Below are 23256 nucleotides of genomic sequence, written 5' to 3'. Positions count from 1 at the left end.
TTCTCATTGATGCCTTTTAAAAATTGATAAGTATGTTCAGGAGAACTCAGTCCAATGTCAAAATGCTTGGGCAGTATGTAGATAGCAGCAAACAAATGTCCTTGTAATTATATGCTTTAATTGTGACAAAAGGAGATGCACTTACTGAAGTTCTTTTATGAATGCACTAATTCCATGCTGACTTTTGCTATGTCTAAACTGCACATCTGGGGTAGATTCACAAGCACTGTGTACATCTGAGGATTTAACTTAGTGTGGCAATAATTAGTTTGTTGCGTAAGGAAGTCCCTAATGGAAGAGATGATGGGAAGGGGAAAACATGTCTGAAATTTATCTACTCATTGGGTATTTTGGGAAACCCAGAGATGCGTCTGGTGAAATTTATATTCACAATCTTCAAAAATGCCTCTTAGAATGAGGTGTGTAAATTTCCTTTTAGGTACTGATGATGCTTCCACTGATACATAGCTAACTTGTGATGAAAGTACTTGCCCAAGCCATGGCAGATCTGGGTTCTAGGTGACCCTCATCAGCTGTGATCCAGCATACTTTGCTTGCTGGGGGTGTTTATTGGAAACCTGATGATATATGGACTTCAATGTCTATTAGACATGACTGAATCTCTTGAAGAATTTAAGTGTAAGGATGCTTTGAATTTTAAGTGGCTCAGGAAGTGTCAAGCTAAGCTGTTTAGCCAATAGGGAGGTGTGATGGTGTTCACAGAGGTCCAAGGATGAGGGAAGAGATGAGGATCTGACTCCATGTTTCAGAAGGCTTGATTTATTATTTTATCATCTATCTTATATTAAAACTATACTAAAAGAATAGAAGAAAGGATTTCATCACAAGGCTAGCTAAGAATAAAAAAGAAAGAATGAATAACAAAGGGTTGTGTCTTGGACAGAGAGTCTGAGCCAGCTCACTGTGATTGGCCATTAATTAAAAACAGCCACCTGAGACCAATCACAGATGCACCTGTTGCATTCCACAGCAGCAGATAACCATTTTTTATATTTTGTTTCTGAGGCCTCTCAGCTTCTCAGGAGAAAAAATCCTAAGGAAAGAATTTTTCATAAACCATGTCTGTGACAGGGAGGTATTTCTTTTTATGCACAGTGAAGAAACTTAGGTTCCTAAGCAAGACTTGCGGCAAAAATACTGCTCTGCAAGCACAGAGATTCACCCAAGTGTCCAGAGGTGTTGGGTAAAGTCAACTTAGTACTAAAATGAAAGTTCAAAACTTGGAACTTAATGCATAAATTTTATTAAAAATTTGAGGGGTTTGTTGCAAAGTCTCTAGCATTATTACCTTGCATCTGAGGTGTGATGCTGGGACAATTTTTCCCTGCAGCTGGAGAAGATGCATGAAAACCATGCCCAGTTTGAGGAGGAGTTCAGCCGCCGCAATCGCGAGACGGCGCAGGTGGTGAGCCAGCACCGGGAGCTGATGGAGTGCCTCAGTGAGGAGAGTGAGGCCAAGAACCAGCTGGCACTGGAGCTCCATAAGGCAGAGGGTAAGAAATGGATTGCAGTGTCATTTACTCACAGCTTCTTCCTCCCAACATGTATCATGTGCTTTCTGTTTCCTCGATTTTTTGGGCTCTAAATCTAACATTTGATCTTACTTTCTGGAGATTGTTTCTTGAAACATCAGCTCTTAGCAGAGGATGTGTTGGAAGCTCATCCCAGGCCATCAAAGCTTAGTGATCCCTGTTTGAATCCTACAGATTTGGAGATACTTTGTGATGTGTCAGCCTCATAAAATCTTGATAATGTTAGAATACATTAACTAGTATGTTTTATTCCTTAAGGTAGTCAAAAGCCTAGCTACAGTATAAAGTTAAATCATCCTTTATTACTTCCTTTTTATGTCACCTTCCATTGTTTGGCAAAAATTTAGTCATGTTTTCAAGCTGCTTTTTCCCAGTGGATGAGTTTGTCTATGGCTTTATTTGCCTTCTGACTTGGCTTCCAGGCATTATTGAGGGCTACGTTGCAGAAAAAGCTGCATTGGAAGAGGCCTTAAACCTGAAGGAGGAATCTGAGCGTCGCCTTGTTGTGGAGCTGGAGAACATGAGGGAACGCTTCCAGGAGCTCACCCAGGAGCAGGCAATTCTTGGTGAGTAGAGGGTTACAGCATTCTTGGCACAAAACAAATTTTTCTCCAGTCAGGGCACCTTGTAGTGTCCTCCTGTCATGGATCAGAAGTTGGCTCAATGACCTAATGAGCAGCTCAGACTGGTACACAGGTGAGGGGGTCTTCCTGTGAAGGCAGAAAGCTCTACAGACATGAATCAAGGTCTACAGGAGCTTTGGAGCATGATGAAGATGAAGTGCCTGAAGACTGGCACTCCTCTGTATTCCATACCCTCCTCTGTATTCTGTATGTGTTTTTGGTGGTCTAGAAGATGAAATGGATCACAATGCCCTCCCTATTCATCTTGTCCATGTGTCTGTGTTTTGATTTCTAGGAGCCCCTGTTGCTAATGTAGCACAAAAAGAAGGTTCAGGTTTGTAATGACAAGTGTGGATTTTTTTCTTGCTGTGTTGCTGTAACGCTGACTGAATGAATTGGTAACTTTTATTTTAACAATGAGGAATAGTACTTAATAATTAGGCCTGACAGGTTACTGAGTTTGGAACTATCTTGGCCATAAAAAGCTATGACTTCTGTGATGCAAAATTAGGAATATTCAGTTAAATAATGCATATTTAAAGTGAAAAATATTTTTTGCTGCTATTAGGCTTAAAGCGCATTGTGCCATTGTCTTTGTTTTTGCCAGCTTCATTTTTTTTTAGAGGATGGGGTGTGTTGCAAGCTGGCTGTGAGCTTCTAGTGATACAAAGTCAGCTGTCAAAATGAGTAAATTAAGTTAAACAAGGGAGGGGGAAAAGAAAAATATTTGAGGTGATGAAAAACTGTGCTAAAAGAAGTACAGCAAGAGCTGAAGGGAGATCTAAGGGAGATGAGCGAAATGTAACTGAACGGATTGGTAGGTCAGAATGAAAAAATAAAAAGCAGAATGGTAGGGAAGGCTAATGAAGAAATGAAAAAAGAAACCAGAAATAAGCAGGAAAGATCTTTGAATTTATACACTAATTTTGAAGGTCAAGTGCTGTAGTCAAATTTGTAGATGCTAAATTGAAAGAAATGTTTGTTCCTACAGAAGTTTGCATAGTTAACTCCTGAGTGGCTAACATTTAGATCTGATAAATTCATAGTTGACATGATTATTTTGTGGCCTACTCAAAATATAATTCTCCTATTGTTTTTTAGATTCATTTTATTTATACACATGTATATATTCATAGATTCTTGCATATTCACTGTCTCTTGTTTTTGGACTTTTTCTTTTCCACAGAGAGTGTGAGCTGAGTAAACCAAATCACTCAGGTGAATAAAAATTTACATAGGTAAATTCCTGTTAGAGTCAAAAAGCTCCACTGAGTTTTCTTACCCATTTCTGTATCTTTATTCCTTCTGTCCATTCAGATCTCCCTCAAGCACTATTTTTAATTTAACCTATTTTTGGTGTCCACCTCACTGTCCTGCAATTTGCTGCTGCCCTCTGTAGAACAGAGTTGGTTATGGTGTATTTTGGGATTGACATTCTCCCAGGAGGTGCAGCCCAGCTCCTGCCAGCAGCTCCTTAGAACTTGAACAGTTACTTTTGCTGCAAGGGCCAAGTCCTGAAATCCATCCCCTTTCCCCCACCCCAGCCATCTGTAGTACTTTTCCTCAGATTTGGAATTGTTTGTAGTATGTGGAAAACGTGATAAATACAAATCATATTGCTTGGAGCTGATTGATTTGGGCTTATTCCTTGAAAAGCTGACATCTCCTGTTTTTCATGTGGAGTACTAATGTGAGTAGAATGGCCTTGCTAATGAAAACTCTTTTGGAATGGAGCTTGGCATTTGCTGATGATCTGGGGAGTGGGAAGGAGTGTGCTGGGGACTTTTCCAAGGGGAATTGCATGATGTGCAGTAGCATTAATAAAATAGGTTTGTCTCTACAAAGAAACAAATCTGTGAGCTGATGATCTCTTGGTGTGTTGCTTGAAATTTTATTTATACACTTGGGGAACATGTGCTTAAAAATTTTTTAGAATTTGTCAGAAAGTTTAGAGATTGCCAAAATTTGATACCTGCTTTCTATGAAATACTGCTGATTCCAGGTTAAATCTGCTTGCCTGATTATTTTTTTCAATTAATTAACATTTCTGTCTGAAGCGGTGACTGTGTAGGTCAGTGTTATCTAATCAGTATTTTGTTCCTCATGAAGCACTGGTGTTCCTCTGGAAGCTAAAAAGAAGCCATCAATGTTTGTTAGGATATAGCAGGCAAATTTCTTGTGCTTGTTTTCCCAAATACCAGTTCTGTTCTCTCAGGGTCAGTCTGAATTCCTTTGGGTGACCAAATATCTCCATCATCATAAATATCTCTAGCACCTGACCTTGCCCTCCTCTCTGCACCATGTGTTAGTAAATACACTATAGAGTGCTATTTTATTCACATTATTCCCATCTCTTGGCAGTAGACACTCTGTCATGCAGCTGTGGCTGGGATTGGAAGTCTTAATAGAATTCAGATATTGTTGGGTTTTGTGGGTTTTTTCTGTTGCATTATGTGATGCAGATAATAGATGATAAGTACTATACAGCTCCAAGGGGACTGGGAGAGAAATTAGGGCAGTCTTCTTCACTTCATGCATTCTGCCAGAGCCTGAGTTACATCCACAACCAAATGAACTTGTGATTATTTAAAAATAAAGTAAAAAGTAGGGAGTGTGGCACAGTGACTGCCCTGTGGTTATTGCATAGGCTATAATTAGTGCTTGGAGTGAAATGTAGTTGGAGTGTAACTGTAACCCACAACAACAGGATTGCTGTGGAGCTCAGGAGCTCATGTAGTCCATGTTTGTGTCCCAAACTTTCCTTGTTTCTCTTTGTCTGGCATTTTGATTTCCAGAGCCAGTGAATGCACAGATTCTTCACATGGTTTTCCATTATCCTCGCTGTGGTGACATTTTCCCCAATGTGTACTGTAAATATTTTTGCATTATTCCAAGCCTGTCACACTTATCTTTTCATACATGAATATGGAAATTTTAATGGTTTTTTGCTTAGTATCAAGGGTCTGGAAATGTCATTAAATATCTGTGGATAATGAAGCCCTAGAAAAAATGTTGTAGGTAGGCTGTGGTAGTTTTTTGTAATAGCAGCTTGTAAAGACATTATGTCAGAAATCATATGGGTTTTATTGGTCATACTTCAAAAAGGGAAAAAGGGAATTGTCCATTCTGGAAATTGGGCTGGATGATTTCTTAAGGTCCTTGGTGCATCACAGACTTACTTTAACTTGTCACCAAAAACATTTGAGCGAAGTAATAGAACATGTGAATAGTAAAATCATGAGCTCTTGCAGGACCTTGCTTTGATACAAAATAGGTTTCTTTTCATGCTCAGCTTACTAACTATATTCACAATGGAAGTAGCTTTTGTCCAAGAATGTTCACAGTAAAGTCTTCAATTTTGGTCTCCTAAACAGTGTATTCAGTGCATCCATCTGATTGAAAATGCAATTTGTAGCTGTAAATTAACTCATGATATCTTGAACAATTTTAGCTATGTACACTTTCCTTTTTGGTATCTCTTCTGCAGTCTGCATAGGGAAAATTTGTGCCATCTTTTTTTCTAGGTGTTTTCTTCCCTTTATAACCTCAGAGCTGGACTGATTTTCTGAAAGTATTATTTTTCTCTGGGTTTTAATCCCCACTCAGGTTCAGAGGAATACAGTAACTTTGTTTTTTCATAGCAGCTGGCTTCAGGGTCAGGCTGGGCACCAGTGGCCACTGGAAAGATGCTCTGGGTGCTGCCTCACCAGTATAGAGGGCAGCAGCAGTATCCAGCATGGTGCAAGGCAGGAGCCATGGAGAAACCAGCCCAAGACTGGATATTGGATGGGTACAGGAGGATCTTGGCATCAGAGTTTAGAGGAACTGAGAATTCTTGATTAAGGAGAGATTTGGGACAGAAGTGTGGCAAGGATTTAGGGTAGAGCGGTATAGGATGTCTCTTACAACCCACCTCAGGAATAAAAATTTTTATTTGTTTTGATTCTGTCCAAAATACCCAAATTTAAGCTCATCTGAAATGCCTGACTTTTGTACCCTTCACTGACAGCTTTTATTGTTTTTGTGTTCTTACTCAGGTCTTCTCAAGGAAGTAGAATTTTTGTCAAAGGAGAAACTTGAGCTTCAGTGTCAGGCAGAGAAGGACCATTCCAATTTACGCTCTCAGATGAAGGTGTTGGAGGTGGAGCTAGAGGAGCAGCTGCAAAGCAACCAAGACCTGGCTACAAAGTTACTGGAGATTACTGAATTAAAACAGCAAATTGAAGTGCTTGAAAAGCAGCTCAAAAACCAGCGGCAGTTCATGGATGTAAGTAAGAAACCACATTTCCATGAGTTTGGAGGTGGTAAATTCTCATCCTGGTTTGAGACATGCAAGGTGGTTCCCAAAATGGGCTTTTTTTTCTGTTTTGGTTGAAATTAAGACCTTGGCATACTAGTCTCATGAAAGAAAAAACAAAGTTAAATTTTTGGTTCAGTTTTTGTAGTATTGCAGGGTAATTTTTCCTTTTTATTAAATGATAATTGTAGTTTATGTGTATGTTGTAGTCAAAAAGATGCTTTCTCTTTTTTTTATTTCCCTATCACTATAGATATGCTTTCAGGACTACTAGAAGGTAGTCCTGATTAATTATTAATTATAAGTTAGTTATTTTTTAAATTAACAGTTTCTTCACCACAAAAACAAAACCCAATTATTCTTGTACTCAAGACTGCATTACAATCTTCAAAAATACTTTGATTCTCTCTGCCTGGGTTTACAGGAACAAGCCATAGAAAGGGAACACGAGCGCGATGATTTTCAGCAGGAAATTCAGAAATTGGAAGAACAATTAAAACTGTCAGCAAAATCACAGACTTCAGGACAGTCCAGAGAGCAGAGGGTGAGTAAAATCAGCCTTGGTGGCCAACAAGAGTTTATTACTATTAAATACCAAACTGTATGTTCTCGATGGTCTGACTCTTAGGAGGGTTTTTTTCCTGTGTTACCCAGAGAGCAGATTTTTCCCCAGCTGATTGAACTACTTTTAGGCAATGAGGGTACACTTATATTATTTGTTATGGAGGTGGAAAGAACTGTTTCAGGTGCTTTACATTCAAGTTTCTGAGTCTGGTTTAAAGGAACCCCTGGGCCTGGTTTAAATGGACAAGGAGGACAACATTACAGCAACTCCACTCTAAAAAGTTCATCTGAGAAATTACTTTTGAGTTTGAAATGTTTATTTTTCCACCTAAACAATTGTTATAGAGATGTCATTTGTCTGCATGTCTCATCCTATTTAAGTTTATAAATGAGTCCTTGTTTACACAGTTTTGTTTGTTTGATGCTTGGCTTCAAAGATTAACTTTTGCCTTTTTTTTTTTCTTTTTGATTGGTTGGTTTTTTTCACATAAATGAACATTATACAGAACTATGAATTGATTCTACAGGTATGGAAAACAGCATGAATGTCTCTTAACTTTTCTCTCCTTTTCCTTTCAATCCCTTCTAGATATGCTTTAGCTTTTTTCCTCTTCTTGGTATGTCAAGGCATGACTTGGAGCTCAGAATACAGGTTTTAGGGTGGCAGAATTCTTGCAGGGAATGAATGACTGCTTTCAATTTCATTTCCTGCACATGAGTACTTAGCTCTCCTGGCTTATTGCTCAGAGGTGTTACAGGCAATTATTCACTGAAACAGCCTTTTGGTATAAAAGGAGAAATTTAGGTTTGGAGCATGAAACCAAGATATTGGAATGGTGATGATAAAACTGTGCCTTTTGTTTGTGGCCTGGCTCTTATCAGAACTTGTCAAGTAGTTAATTTCATGTCCATCTATTTGTGTATAGTTATGGAATTGTGTGCCTCAGTGTTAGATTTGCACATCCATATCTTCAATATGAATGAATTGCCAGGGAATGAATTTTCCATGCTGGAGGGCATAGCTGAAAACATGAGTGCTGTACCTTTGCAGTCTCTCTCAGAAAGGATGAAAACTTAGTTGGAGAAAAGCACACAAGGATGGTAACTAAGCAAGTGACATTTGCAGGGTAGGGTGAGATATGCAGGCATTCTGTGCCAGGAAATGCCAATATTTGTTCAGTTGTTTAATGCAGCTGTCACATCAGTAAGTGCTTAACTCACTCCAAACCAGCTCAAGTGAACTCCTGATCTCTACATGTAGCAGTTATAACAAGTTTCCCCCTCTGGTGTTTACTAGGTACAAGGTATATACTTAATAAAGTGGGATTATTGTGTGAAAAGAGTCCTTACTGGTTCTTGGGAGCTGCACTGTGAGAGTGAAGGTTATGTGGAAGGGTTTCTCAGCCACAGGATTGCAGCACCAGCTTTCTAACTTTTTATGTCTCAAGTGTCACAGTTTGGGGATTCTGATGCCAAAATCTGGTAGCATTTGAAAGGTTAGACTTCTAGGTGATTTTTCTATACCCAAAAGTTTTCTGGAAGGCTTGTGTTATGGTTAGTTGCTGTTGAGATGAGAAGGGAGTAAGATACACAGTCAAGGAAATGTTAGTGCCTGTAGGCAGCTTGTAAATGTAATCTTCATAATTTTTGGTTTTCTTAATCAGTCTCCTACACTCTCCTTGTTTATTATTTGACTCTTGGTTTGCTCAAGTGTGTTTTCCTGCACTATACTTTGAAGGTGTAAAGATCTATGTTAATGTGAAGAATTTTCATTTGATAATGTTTGTGGGATTTACACCAGTTCAGACACTTTTTGATGAACAAAAAATTTATTTTGTAAAATCCCATCTTCCTTGCTCATGGGTGTTGACTAAATTACTTGTCCACTCCCACTGCTTTCCTGCAGCTTGCTTTCACTATGCTAAATGATGTTATCACACCCTGAGATAGTCTGTCTGTCACACCAAAGCTCCTAGCCCTGCCTTCACCTTGGTTACTGGGATCAATGAATGACTGTTTTCCTGCAGCTAAAATTCCAAATTTGTATCCTCTTCATATTGAAATGATTTTTGGAAAGCAAATTACCTGTCCTCTGTTGGCTCCTGTGAGTCTGTCTGATTGCATGTTTATCCTTCAGATCCTGGTATCTTCCTCTAAACTGGAATTCCTTGGAATACTGGAAGAGAGTTCTGAAGTTACAGAAATAAATCCAGTGCTATTATTAATAACTCATGTAATCTTGTTGGGTTTTAATCTGATAGCCAACTAACCCCATCACCAAAAGACCCCTTCATCTAGTACTCTGAGAGTACTGCAGATATTGAGAGAGTAATCAAACATTTGTCTAAGAGCTGCTGCATTTGGAAAACAAGATTTCAGAAAGCTCACTTTTTCTTACTTTCTATGCATATTTAGTTCTATTTTCACCTGAGATTTTAGCTCCACTTTAATCCGTAGTAAAACCTCCTTCAGTGTGAAATGACTCTTGCTTTCAACTGGCAGGAAATCTGTTCATATTGCCTGAATATCTGTATACTGTGATTTCTGTGTAGGTAGAATCTTTGCAAGCAGAAATCAAAGAGAAGATGGATGATTACAATAAACTGTTACTAGAAAAGGAGCGAAAACACCAAGAAATTGCAGCTCGTGATAAAGAGATAGAAAATCTGATGGCACAGATCCAAGAGCTGAAGCTCAGTGGTGCTGAGGTCTCAAAGACTGTACATAACTTGGAACAACAGCTGCAGAAAATGAAGAAAGTGGAAACTGAACTGAAACAGGTAATTTTGAAACCCTTATTTAAATGGGGTTAGCACTACATGACAGTGGCTTTATGGGGGCTGTCAGTAGTGTTTGTGATGCTGTCTGGCACCCAGTGGTGTATTAATTGCACATATCACAGCCACAGTTTAACATCATCTCCGGTTCTACAAACTCTATGTCCACTAGTCCATAAAGACTTGCATACCACTTGGAAGTAGTATGTACTTAGATATTACTTATGAGACTTGAATAAGACTCCAAGTCCTACTATGAAATCTGCTTTTAACAGTTGTCATGTTGGCTGCTTCAGAGCTGCTCCTGAGCTTGTCTGGAAGCTTCTGGGAAGTTTCTGTTACTGAATATCCAAACACTGAGGGTCTTTAATAGTACCTGTGTTTAAAATCTTCTTATCTTAATCTGTAGCCCTTCTTGCTTGGGTCTGAAGCCAAATCTGTTTGCCACAGTCCAAAACTTCCAGCACTTTGTTACTACTACAGAGTTAATCACAGCCTGGAGTTAAGAATTACAATCCATTTAGCAAAAGTTTGCTGTTGGACAGCAGAGGCAATTACTGCCTGTGGTTTCTTGTCAAGCTTTACTGGATTAAGTATATATTTGTATGGTTATTCTTTGGACAATTCCCAAGTGAACCTTTCCTCCTTGGACTGACCCAGCTCCTGAGAAGGATTGTGAGAGAAGGAGGATCAAAACCCAATTTTTTTTCTTAATAAAATATGGTAGCTTGGCAGATCACAGGCTGGACAAACTTAGTGCTGCTTTATCACATTCTGACTGAACTTGATGTGTTTTTGAGTAGGTTTTGATCTACCCAGAACTCTTCATTTCTTAAACTGTGTCCATCTATCAAATTTAGTTTGGCACATATATGGTATCATATCAAATTTGGAAATGGCTAGAAGAACAAGATGTTATGTTCTTAAACATATAAAGAGTTGTGTAACTGAGAAAGTGTAATTTATCACTGAATGCTAAATTTTCTGAAGTTGCTAAACTTGGATTACAAAAAGTAAAAGGGTAAAAACTTAAATGAGCTTAAAAAAGCATTCAGTTGTTTTGAGTTTTTATTTCTTTATAGGCCACTGGGATGATGTACTGCTCTTATTGTACTGGGTGTGTCAGGGTCAATGAAGTATTTCAGCAGGATTGTTCTGGTTTAGTAGATGTGTATATTGACAGCAATTAATTCTAACGCCTAAAATACTCTTTTTTCAGGATAAAGAGGCATTGCAACAGCAGCAGTACAACAACCTGATCCAGATCTCTGCCCTGCAGTCTAAGCTGGATGAAGCAAGGCACCGAGTGCCCGTGGATGGCAGCTCTGCCCCAGTGCTGAAGGAGCAGCTACAGGCAGAGCAGGAAGCACTGCAGGCCAAGGAGAGAGAGGTGAGGGCTTTGGGAGAGTTCTACCAACTTTGAATTGCTTTGGCCTCAACGAACCTTCCTTTTTCTTCTTCGTTCTGTGCTCATCTCCCTCCCTGCTGGAAACCATCTTGAGATGATTCACGTGACTTTGAGACTGATCACTATCAGTTGTAAACTCATTTTCCTTTCCTTCCAAAGTTGAAATAGGCAGATGCATTTCTGAAGTGAGAGATAATTACTATATAATTTTTATATGTTCTATAATTTTATTTTAGATAATTATTATGTATTCTTAGACCATAATGGTGTAATTTAACCTGTTTTGAGAGAATGTTTGTGGTGAATTTTTGTTTCAAGCTAAGAAGAAATACAGAGAAAATTGCTCCCAATATCTGGAACTCTTATTGGATTTACAGTATAAATGTATACACAATCCCACTGTATTACTATATTATAACATCTGTGATAGTCCAGTTAAGGATGTATAAAAAAGAAAAACAGGAGTGATCCTTCAGTTAATGGTACACCATTCTTTCAAGAGCAGAACAAGATAAAAAAAAAAATTCAAGATGGAATTTCCATTTCTCTTATGAAGCCTGATTTCAACAGTCATAATTCCCAAAGCCACTATACCTTGCTGCTCATGAAGGCAAGAGATGATAAAAACAGTGGATGGCAACATCACACTGCAGAGAGAAGTGTGGTTATTGAATCATCTCTTTGTTGTCTGTTATTGGGATTGGCACTGCAAGGCTCATTTCTGGCTTCTGGGAGGACAAGGATGGTGTTTATATTGACTGCTTGTCTTTGTTGCACATCAAATGCTAATTTGTCTCATATTGTTGCATCCAATGACACCAAAGCCTTGATTGCTCACAATACAGATTAATGCATCTTTTGTGAGCAGGTAGGTTTTTTTAAAAGAGGAAGCAGAAAACCACCTTTGCAGTACTTTGGTTTTACAGATGAGGAGCTGGAACACAAGCTTCTCACTCTTTTTATATCTATTTATTTGTATTTGATTAATGCAAGCCGATTAGAGTTTGAATCACTGAATTTGCTGATGTTGCTTCTTGTCATTAAATAATACAATGAATGAAGTTTTATCTTAGAGGATTTAACTGAAACAGCTCTGCTTTTTTTTTTAGATTGCAAGCTTGCTAGACCAAGTGGAACAATATAAAGATAACCTGAGCAAGAAAGATGAGGAGATATTGCAGCTGAACTTGCAGTTAGAGATACAAAAGAACTTGAGTACTTCCAACATCATGCAGCTTCAGGCAGAGAATGCACACTTGCAGGTGGGTTCCTCTAGCTTTAGTGCACTGCCTAAAATGTCAGGGACCTTCTTGCTTGAGTGCTGAGGTCTTCATCTCATGATGTTGTAAACAGATTTTGGGTTGTTCCTCTTGCCATCAGAATGTTGCATTACCTTTACAAGACTAATGCTGGGTATCAGCAAAACCTCCCAGTTTTCTAGGTTCATGCTTGTAGCATTATCTTCTGCAGTGATTTGATTTTAATCAAAAGCTGAGGTTGTTTTCTGGGTTGGGGCAGTCTAACACAGTGATGTGAACCTGTAGAAGAAGCTGTAGTTGTGTTCCTGAGCTCTTCACCATTTATAGTAAGTAAGAGAATGTTTAAATCAAGTTCCCTTCTAATGAGATTTTTGTTTTCTCTGGTCAGGAGGATCTAACAAAACTTCATGTGAAGCAAAGCCAGGACCTGGGCATTGGTGATTCCTCAGCTTTGTCATTCCCACAAGCACTGCTTGAAGAAAAGAATCAAGAAATTGATCACTTGAATGAGCAGATCAAGAGACTTGAGCATGAGCTGCAGAATGCTCTGGAGAACAAAGTAAGAGTGCTTACTATATGTTCATTGTTTGATTTTTGGGGGAAGCAAGGTGTGCAGATTGTTATTGTAAATTAAATCTGTGTGATAATTCTCTTAGCAAAGTAGAGATTATTTTGAGAATTTACCAGCTGAAATGCGTGGTTCTTGCTGTTAAATGTGTGATTTAATGCCTGTGTGATTCAGAAGAGAAATATAAACTCTGTGTGCAATAATAATTGCCTACATACAGTAATATTCAGTCCTTTGCTTGTTGCTTAGGTTGCAGAAGACCAAAAAGCTGAAATTGAAGAGCTCAGGTCACTGGTGGAGCACCTTCGCCTTGACCAGGAGAGGCTGCACAAGGACAAGGAGGAAGAGGTGGAGCAACTCCATGGAGTCATTGAGAAGCTTCAAAAAGAGCTGGCACAATTTGGACCAGTATGTCATGAGGACAGTGACAACCCAGTTTATTTCTATGAAAATGCCTTGGAAAAATCAGTGGAAAACCTTCAGAATGAGCTGAAGAAAGGACTGATAGCTTGTCAAGGTGATGCTGATCCAAACAGAAGAAACTCATTGGTACACTCCAAAGTGAGAGAGCTTCAGGAGGAGCTGGAGCTTGTCTCAGCTTCTAAAGAAGCTCTGCAGCAGCAGCTGGAAAAAACGGAATTGCAGCTCAAAACAGAAGTGGAGATTTTGGAGAAAAAATGCCAACAGCTGCGAGAGTCATCAGAGCAGTCTGCTGCAGAGCTCACCTCCCTGAGAATCCAGCACCAGGCTCTTCAGGAGGAACACAAGGTTTCCCAAAGTCTTTTGTCCCAGAGAGAGGCTGAGACAAAGATCACTACATCTCGAGTTCAAGAACTTGAAGATAAGGTGAGAGAAAGGGAAGCAAATATTCTAGAGAAAGAGATGCAAATTAAGACAATGGCAGATCAAAGAGAAGCTGACACAACTGAGCTGCAGTACTTAACAGAAAAAGCAGTAGAGCTCCAAACAGAGTTGGAAAAGAGAGGTGCAAGTCAGGCACAAGATGTTTACAGTCTTCAATTACAAGTTTCTAGACTCGATTTGCAGGTGCAAGCACTGAATCAGAAAGAAGTAGCTTACCTGAGAGAAATCAAGGAACTGCAAGGGAGCACTGCAAAACTGAAAGGTGAAATCAAGGCCCAGAGTAAAGAGCTTGAAGCCCTACAGTTGGAAAGAGCTGAAATTCTTTCACAGTTGCAGTCCTGCAAGAAAGGTCATGGAGAGACTCAATTTCTCAAGCCATCCTGCCAGAGTAAAAGAAAAGATGTAGCCCTTAAAAATGGAATGCAGGAATTAGAAGCAAATATTGATCAGTCATTTGAAGTATTGGCTTCCCCTACTGCTAGACAGGTACATGATTTAATTTTTAATAGCACTATTTGTTGTGGAGATTTTTTTTTTAGTAATACATTTCTAGATTAATAGATTAAATACCTTTCCCCCATTTTACTCTATTTTGCCTGCAAGAGTTAGTAGTTAGAAGTAGTTACTTCTTTCTTTCCACCTGTGAGTTCTTTCCAGCTTATTTTATTTCCTCCTAATCTATTGAGGATGGAGAGTGAGAGGATGGGCACCTGCAAGCCAAGCAATGAGCCCACCATGAGCTACCAGAACTTTTTGTTTGCTATTCTACATGGCTGTATTGGATAACTGCTTGAAAACACTTCAACATGTCTCCTTTCCTTTCAGAAATTCTTATTTTCTGTGACTCTTTCTTGTAATTATTCAGAATCTTCTCTAGAACTGTTTGCTCCAAGTAACCTAATCTTAAATTCTTATTAAATCACTCCATTTTAGAAAGCAGTAGGACCCTTATTTCAGAGAGCTGTAGAAATCTGTCATACACCAATTTACTGTCTTTAAAGGCTGCCTTACAGAGGTGATAAGTGCTAGTTAAGAGGGTTTATATGGAGAGTTGGAGTATACAGGAAAGGAAAAATCATTCAGTGTCAGGCTTATATGGATTTTCAGGGGCCTGCTTGGCAGTATGTTCCAGTAATCATCCAAGGTAGATGAATTATTTCAAGGAATGACAGGATAATTGCATGTATAATGACATGTTTATTTTTAAAGCAGAAATGAGGAGTGTAGCTATGCAAAACATGTCATCATTCCTGGTGTTTGTGTTTTTATTTGCCTGGAAGATCAAGTTTAGAGCAGTGCCATCAGTGCCTGGGTGACTGTACATTCAGGGGCTGCCCCAGAAATCTCTCAGGAAAAGGAAATAGCTGGGAAAAGTGTTAAATGGCCCATGGAGATTGATGCACTTCAGACCATGGGATGTGTCTGTACAAGGCAGCAGACTTCCAGTCCAGTGCCTTCTGGCCATGTTGTTTATACGGGCAGGGATTGTCAGATCCCTGTTTAAAAAACAAAATTAATTTAGGATCCAGTGAAGAGAGAATTGGTAACACTTTGAAGGATATCAGGCAATGCTGACACGCTGGGGACAGTTAAATTATTTTTAAAATAATATTTCAAGTAGAAACTTGGACTATGAAAGGTTTAAATTGATGTTTGTGTCAGTACATGTATTTTATTTCCATGTTTAAGAGGAAGTTTTTAAGTAGGCTGAGGAGGGGTAATTATCAAAATTGGAGAATATGTTGAATCAAAGTAAATAAACTGGCATGTCTTCAAGCATTCATTACAATAGAATTTTTTTCCCATGGATCTAGCTCATCCAGGTATTAGGAAAAGTATAATGTTGCAGTCTTAAAAGAGCAAAGAATCTCTCCTACATTTATGCTTGGGTTCCAAAGGGGAAACAATGTGAAAATTAGGAAATTTATTAAAATGAAAGCTGGAGGAGCAGCAAAATGAGTAAAGTCCTGGCACTGGGCTTATAACAGATGATTAAGAGGGATGATTAACACAAAAGGATTAAGGTAGTGGTCTAAAATGAGAGGGATAACAATTATTCACTGTATCTGACAAACTAACAGGTGGAGGATAAAATTAAATTTCCCTGTTGACAAGTATAAAATAAACTAAAATATCTACTCAAATAGTGCCTTATTTAGACTCAGTCACAGAATCTGAGGTTAAAATAGTAATTTTACCTTAAATCTACTTAGATAAAGCAATTGAAGGAAAAATCAACCAATTCTAAAAGGTCTTTAAGTGCATGTTTCTCAGTTTGTAAAATCATACTCAAATTCCGTTAAACAATTAATGGGTTATTTCATTACAGGAAAAAGATGAAGTTATGTTTGACTTGACAACTCACAATAAAAATCCAAAAGCACAGATGAAGCAATCGCAAGAAAATATCTTGTGCCAGGAGTTGGACATGACCCACAGCTCTGAAGGGGATCAAGATTTGAAAAAGCATTGCCAACAAATGTTGGAAATTCATCCAACTCCTGATTCACCAAAACACAATTTGAGCACAGGCAAAGAGACTCCAAAACATTTCCAGAATTTAATTGCAAGTATGTCTTCCTGGGGCTCGCCTGAGATCATGAGAAAGCAAGACATGAGCATGGAGCTTCAGCCAGTGCTTCACCTGACCCCCTTCTCAGAAGCTGAAAACACAGATTTTCAAATTGTGCACTCAAGGTCATCCCTGCAAGGAGAGAATTCCATATCACTGGGATATTCTAACCTGGATGAAAATGGCAGTGGGGATGCAGCAATGGGAGTAGGTAGAAAATCTCCAGCTTTCTCTGAAAGCACCTATTCTGTTGATGATGATGAAGATATGGAGAAGAAGCTTTTGGTAAGTGGTATTTCATGACTGATTTAATTCTTATTAAACAAGACTGCTCAGCCCTGTCCCCCTGGGATCATTGAGGGGCCATGGGCTCCAAGTAATAGAAACCTACACACTGCTGGGAGTAGGTCTAGTGAAGTTCTGGACACAGAATTATTAGTTCCTCTCTTACTGTGGTAAAAACTGATAAATTTGTGACACTTCATGTGTCAGTAATTGAGCTAAACATGTAAAACCTCACTGTACTCTAACAGCTCCCCACTTCTTCAACAATCTGTTATTGAGTGTTCAAAGAGACTCTTTCAAATCTGGATTTGAGGCTTTAATGGCAGTATTTTATATATTGTATACATATATAAATATATATTGACTGTATTTCTAATTTCACAGGAAGATAAAGTCTGTGCTTAAGAAAATTTCTCTTTGGCTGTGTATTTTTGTGCTTTGCTTTGATAGGTAATTAAATATAAATAGATGTATCTTAAAACTACTAAAAGAGGAAAAAATTTAGATGGAATGGCTTCCAGAGAGCACCAATGTTGCATTTAATCATTATATTTGCCATGTCTAACACTTGGATTGAGTAGGCACTTTGTAAAATCTGCAGTAGTAAAAAAGTTGTCATAAATGCTGAAAGCAATAGCTACATTCAGAAAACCAAAGTAACATGAAAAATTTCTTCTCAAGCAGATGAGAGAAGCTGATCATCTGACTTTAACCCCTTCTGATTTACAAGATGATGAAAGATCACGAGCATCTGCCATGAGCGATGGATGTGGCAGCAGTAAGTTGAACTTTGTCGACTCCTTTTACCTTTTGTTAACTTCAATATGAAAACATGTTTCTCCTTTCTCCCATTTTCTTTTACTGTGGGTCTTATTAGAAAGCCAGGCCTTAGGCAGGTAGTTCTTTGTTAAGAATTATACATATATATGTATGTACACACACACACATATATATATAGATATATATATATCTATGTTGTGCCTGCTTTTACCTTTTCATCTGCATACAGGACAGAGGCAGGAGGTTTGAGTCCTGACTTAAATACTTAGCTACTACTCTCATTCTGAAGGCAACTTAATGATTTTTAACTTGTTTAAGTTAATTGAAATCTCAACCAACCAACTCCATCTGACCCTGCATTCATACGAGCGGAAGAAATCATGGTTATTTTGCAAGTGGTTGTTGTAGTTTCAAGTTCTTTCTATTTTTGTAACACTTTGTGGGGATGGGGGTTGTCTCTTCCTTCAGATACCAGCTCAAATTTGGCAGCTAATCTAAAGCAGGAGCTACAGACATCAGATCACCTGGATGCCAATGTCATGGCTTACCTGCGGTACCGAGGGATAATCCCAGATATTATGGAATCAATGAAAGAAAAGGAAATACTTTCACCACAGATGAAGGTAATGTATGATTAATTTGAGCCTACCAGCAAATTAAAACTGGGCAGCAAAAATGAAATGGTCATATTATGTTACTTTTACACTGAAAAGTGTTCTGTAATGGTTCAAACTTCAAGATGATGATGGTTCTTGTCCTTGCATCTCTTGTGACATTACTGACGTTTGCTTGTCCTTGCTAGAATTGAGCTACTTTTGCCAGGACAGCACTGATGCTGTTTCAGAATGTGGGGTACAAGGACTGTTTATTCTGCTTTATGGGTTTACCTTGGAGGCTTCACAGAATATTGTTTCAGAAGCAGTCACAGCTGGCTGACATCATGCTCCTCTGCCTGTTCTTGTCATGCTGATGTGATGGAGAGCTGTGGAAACACCAGTGCAAGGTGTGCAGGGACAGGTCAGAGCCAGTTCAAGCAACATGAGGAATATACAGAAGACTGAGCTGTGAGTGCCCACTCTAGCCAGTAATTAAAGTTGAAGAAAGTATATGCCTAGAACTCTTTGCTTTGCTGAGCAAGCTCTCAGCCATTTCAAAAATTCCAGCTACAGGAAGGGAGAAATTCTCATCTGTGAGAGAATACAGTAGGTTACAGTGAGGTCTCAAGTAGTAAGAAACTAGAAGAAATAGCTTTCCTAGAAAGTGTATCATGCCTCCTAATATGCTTAGCAGGTTCCTCCAGCTTGCCCAGCAAATGGGAGGAAGGTAAGGCAGAGTTCAAATTCACAAGATGAAGGAGGCTGGGCCTTTATGGCTGCTCAAGTCAGAACAAAGATCCTTCCCCCATCCATCTGCCCTTAACAAGAGACATGATGCTCTAGGGCTGGAGAAGGAAGAACACATGGAATAACTGATGCAATCCAGGAAAAGCCAAACATGCAAAGCTGCTGAAACCATCTGCTGGCATTAGAACCAGTGCTACCAGAAAAGCACATCAGGTGGTAGTAATTGGAGATTCCTTACTGAGAGGCACTGGAGCACCTTCCTCCCATCCAGATAGTTTCTCCAGAGAAGCTTGTTGCTTACCTGCAGCTTGCATTTGTGGTGTCATTGAGGCTGCCAAGCTGAGTGAGCCCTACAGATGATCACCTGTGTAGGGTCTAACAGCTCTGTAAAAAGGACAGTCCCAAGGTGTGGGACTATGGGTGATATGCTCTCTATCCTCCCAGTCAAGAGGAAGGGGACCAGGATAGAATCCCAGGCTGTGCAGCTGGTGCAATACTCAAGGTTTTCATTTTTATTACCATGGATTTACCTTTGAGAAGCCAGAAATATTGGGAGCTCATGCAAGTCACTCAAGTGAGACAAGATGTCTCCACCAATAACATGGCCAGACCTATAAGGAAAGCTTTAAATTAGATGAGGAAAGGACTGGAGGAATGAAGTCCCTCCTATTATGAGAAAAAGATCAGATTCAAGACCACCAGAAGAACCTGGACATAGCTAAGTCCATGGGACCCAAAGATATGAATCCCAGGGTCCTGAGGAAATTTTGCAGTTGGAATTGCCAAGGCAGTCTCCATTGTTTCTGAAAAGTCACAGCAGTCAGATAAAGTCCCCAGTGACTGGAGAAAAGGGAATCATAGCAGCCTTTTTTAAAAAGCTTAATAACAAGCACCCTGGAAACTACTGATCTTTCAGCCTCGCCTCAGTGCCCAGTAAGATCATGAAATGGATTGGACATGAGTACAGAATTTCTTGTGATGGCACACTAGCACAGAGGTGGTGACTCCCTAGGAGTCCATCCCAGAATCCATTCAAAATGAGATTGGATGGGGCTTTGTGCATCCTGAAATAAGAGATGATGTTCCCCGTGCCTGTCACAGCAGAGCTGGAGTAGATGTTGTGTTGAAAGATCCCTTCCAACTGAAAACCATTCTGTGATTCTGTGTCTAAAAAATTGTGTGTCAGAGACCTCATGGAAAAGGTGATTTTTATTTTACCTTAATAAACAGATTTTTTTGGGGTTTTTTTTAAGCTTCTTTAGTGGGATATCTATCTAGACTTTACTGTCTGTAAGATCTGAGTGCATAATCCAGTACTAAATGTTTAGTTTGAACACTTAACTGTGCTTTTGATGTTAATGTTTGCTAAAGGTTTTCATTGATTATTCAAGTAATCACTATTTTGATTCCAGTGATGGAAAAACAACTTAAGTTTGTTTAAAAGTAATTTAAAAACTGTGCAAGGAAAGAATATAAAGAGTTAAATAGAAGTACTCTGTGTTGTTTTTAAAGTGCATAGCAATGAGGAACAGCTCCACATGGAGGCTGGGATATTTCTGATGAGATGTGTGTAGGAAAAGGATTTAAATCTCCAGTGACCTTCCTTGAAAAGAGGCCAGGAAACATCTGTGCATGATGTAATAGTTTGTGAACAGGGAATTTATTTAAAATTCATTATTTGGCCTGACAGTGTCAGAGGAAACAATTTCCACTGTGTAAATTATTAGAACTGGTTATTTTGGGAGTTGATATTTGTACATGATTTGCTAAATTAAGCCAAGGTTGTCTAAATACATAATTCAGTTTTCTGGCATCACTGGAGTTGAGTAACATAGCTTCAGATTTGATAGAATTTGATTTATTCCCTGAAAGTTTGCTGAATGGTTCAGAAACAAAGGCGAAGTACAGCCCTTTGGCATAAATAATAAAATAATTCATGTTTAATTGCATCTTAGTGTGTTGATACAGACACCTTACTTTTGTTGTCTGGTACTAGCCCATCTTACTCTTACATTTCCAGGATGCTGATGCCTGTTTCCTAATATTATCTTTGTTTTCTGTTTCTCAGACTGTGCTGAAGATGGTGTATGAGGAGAGCCGCAAAATTTTGGCTTTGTCAGAGCATCCCTTGGCTTTGAGGGAGCTGAAGAACATCCCTCAGAGCCAAGTGGCAATGGAGGGCTGGCAGAAGGAGGGATTATCCCTGCTGGATGCTATCCAGTCACTGAAGGATTACCTCAGCAAGGTGGCAGACAGAGGAGACAAGGTATGGCTATAAAATACCCTTTAAAGCAAGGGAACCAGGTTGTGTGTGTAAATATATATACACACACACATAAATGTATATTATACATAAAATATGTTATGAGATATGTCTGTGTGTATATATGTTTAAGGAGTAAGGGACAGTACCCTTTAAACCCTTCTAAAAGTGCTTAAATTAACAGATATGCTCTTATGGTATGAAAGATGCTGGGTTAGAAGTTGAGAGAGATGCCATTTAAAAAAAAATATTTTAACAGGAAACATCAGGTGTTGCTGTTGACTGGAGAGGAGAACTTCTGCAGGCAGTACAGAGTGTGTTTGAGAAGGAGAGAAACATGTTGCAAATTGACTTGAAGTCTCACTTCTCCAATCCTGCATCTGGTGATACAAGTTCATTAGAGGAAAAGCTGGAGTATATAATCAAACAACAAGTATGAAAAGTTCTTAGTGTGCTGTTCATAAATCACTTCTTTATTCTCTTTAATTTTTAAATTTTTTTTTCAGTTTTATTTTATTGCTTCTGTTGTTAAATCTTTGTATTAAATCTGTATAAAATCTGTGTATTATTATATTATTATCTTGTATAATGCAGATGGTGTGGGATCAGTAGCTGAGTTGCTGTTGTGGTAGCATTTTTCTTGAACTTTTTCCATAGTGTTACAAAACCTATTGATTATTGTAGCTGGCATCAAGAAGTGGATTGGACGTAAGTACAGAATTTCTTGTGATGACACACTGGCACAGTGAGGTGGTCAATCCTTAGGAGTCCATCCCAGAATCCATTCAAAATGAGATTCACTGTGATAGTGAATAGGAAATACTTTGTTGAATTCTTTCCCCCTTTCCCATTTATCTAGAACTTAACAGAGCTCTCTTGTAAAGGGTATATATTGAACTAACTCTGAATCTGGGGGCTTTTTGCCAGTAATATTTAGTTTCTAGGTTGTAGTAACTATGTATAAACTTGACAAGGCAAGTGAAGCGGGGTTTTTCTTTTTTTACATAATGTCAACATTTTGCATTAATGTGAAGCACAAACTCAGTCATTTGAGTGCTTCAATACAAAACTTGTACTGCAAGAGTTTCCTTAGTGTTTATCCTTGCAGAAGATATGGAAATAGCCTTGTAGTTTGAATAGGCCTTGCTTTGTTTCAGGAGGAGCAGAGGCAGATGGTTGTGGAGCACCTCTGCTCCTCAGACAGGAACAGCCTGCTGTCAGAAATCCAGGAGCTGCGGGCTCAGCTCCGCATGGCGCACCTGCAGAGCCAGGAGAAGCTGCAGCAGCTGCAGGAAACCCTCACCAAGGCTGAAGATCATGGCAACAAACAGGAGCACCAGCTCCGGAGGAAAGGTAATTCTTGCTGGCTTTGTCAGCTCTTTCTGTCTTCTGCAACAGTTCCTTTTTGCCTCAAAGGGAAAAGGCAAAAAGAAAAAGGTGTCCTGCAATTAGCAGAGGCTGTACAATTCCTCAGTTTTACTGAATGCACTCAGGCTGCCTATGATGAGAGCAATTCTTTCTCATATAAGTAGTTAAGGTAAATCTATGAGAAGCAAAGAAAAGCTGTGAAATAACCCGAAGCAATGGAACTGAAGCAGTAAATACATGAAAAACTGGTGGTGAGAACCCAGCAGGGACAGTAAACCCCCTGCTTGTTTGCAGAGAATTATTTATCTTGTGTTTGCTAGTTTAGAATCAAAGAATCATTTAGGTTGGATAAGACCTTTAACACTGAAGTCTCACCATAAGCAGTGCCAAGGCCACTGCTAAACCATGTTCCTGACTAAATAAGCAAGCCTTGGTTTTCACAGCAGGGTCCCTTTATGTAATAAGGAAACAAGTGCAAGTGACCTTGATCAAAAATAAACACTGCTTTTTCCTTCTTGTTGTTTTCCCATCACTATCACTCAGGATTCAGCCATTTTATAGCACATGCACTAGTCCAATAGAAGAAAATTTTCTGGACATCCAGAAGTTTATTACTAGTTTTATTTACATAATGCTGTAGACCTAGGTACATTAATTATTTTAAAGTACTTATCAAACAGGAGCCTCCAAATTTAGGGAGAGTTGTTTTTCTTAACTCACTGACCTGAACAG

The 23256-nt window shown here is 38.9% G+C and overlaps 1 protein-coding gene across 2 annotated transcripts in view; it reads left to right on the top strand.

The window, feature by feature from the left end:
• Positions 1-23256, top strand: part of PCNT (pericentrin) — a 70365-nt gene that overhangs the window by 34381 nt on the left and 12728 nt on the right. The window contains exons 28-43 of one of the 2 annotated variants that reach the window (XM_058809361.1): positions 1352-1514; positions 1976-2119; positions 6214-6443; positions 6898-7017; positions 7544-7564; positions 9590-9817; positions 11034-11204; positions 12332-12484; positions 12870-13040; positions 13299-14399; positions 16243-16770; positions 17455-17548; positions 18019-18173; positions 20962-21159; positions 21416-21589; positions 22314-22509. In XM_058809361.1, coding sequence (XP_058665344.1) covers positions 1352-1514; positions 1976-2119; positions 6214-6443; positions 6898-7017; positions 7544-7564; positions 9590-9817; positions 11034-11204; positions 12332-12484; positions 12870-13040; positions 13299-14399; positions 16243-16770; positions 17455-17548; positions 18019-18173; positions 20962-21159; positions 21416-21589; positions 22314-22509 — 3847 coding nt within the window. Of the gene's footprint in view, positions 1-1351; positions 1515-1975; positions 2120-6213; positions 6444-6897; positions 7018-7543; positions 7565-9589; positions 9818-11033; positions 11205-12331; positions 12485-12869; positions 13041-13298; positions 14400-16242; positions 16771-17451; positions 17549-18018; positions 18174-20961; positions 21160-21415; positions 21590-22313; positions 22510-23256 lie in introns of both variants that reach the window. The other variant, XM_058809360.1, reaches the window with a different exon arrangement.

The sequence above is a fragment of the Ammospiza caudacuta genome, chromosome 8 (genome assembly GCF_027887145.1).
Source record: "Ammospiza caudacuta isolate bAmmCau1 chromosome 8, bAmmCau1.pri, whole genome shotgun sequence".
Classification (NCBI taxonomy): Eukaryota; Metazoa; Chordata; class Aves; order Passeriformes; family Passerellidae; genus Ammospiza; species Ammospiza caudacuta.
The sequence above is the reverse complement of the archived record's forward strand: the minus strand, read 5'-3'. Positions and strand labels throughout refer to the sequence as shown.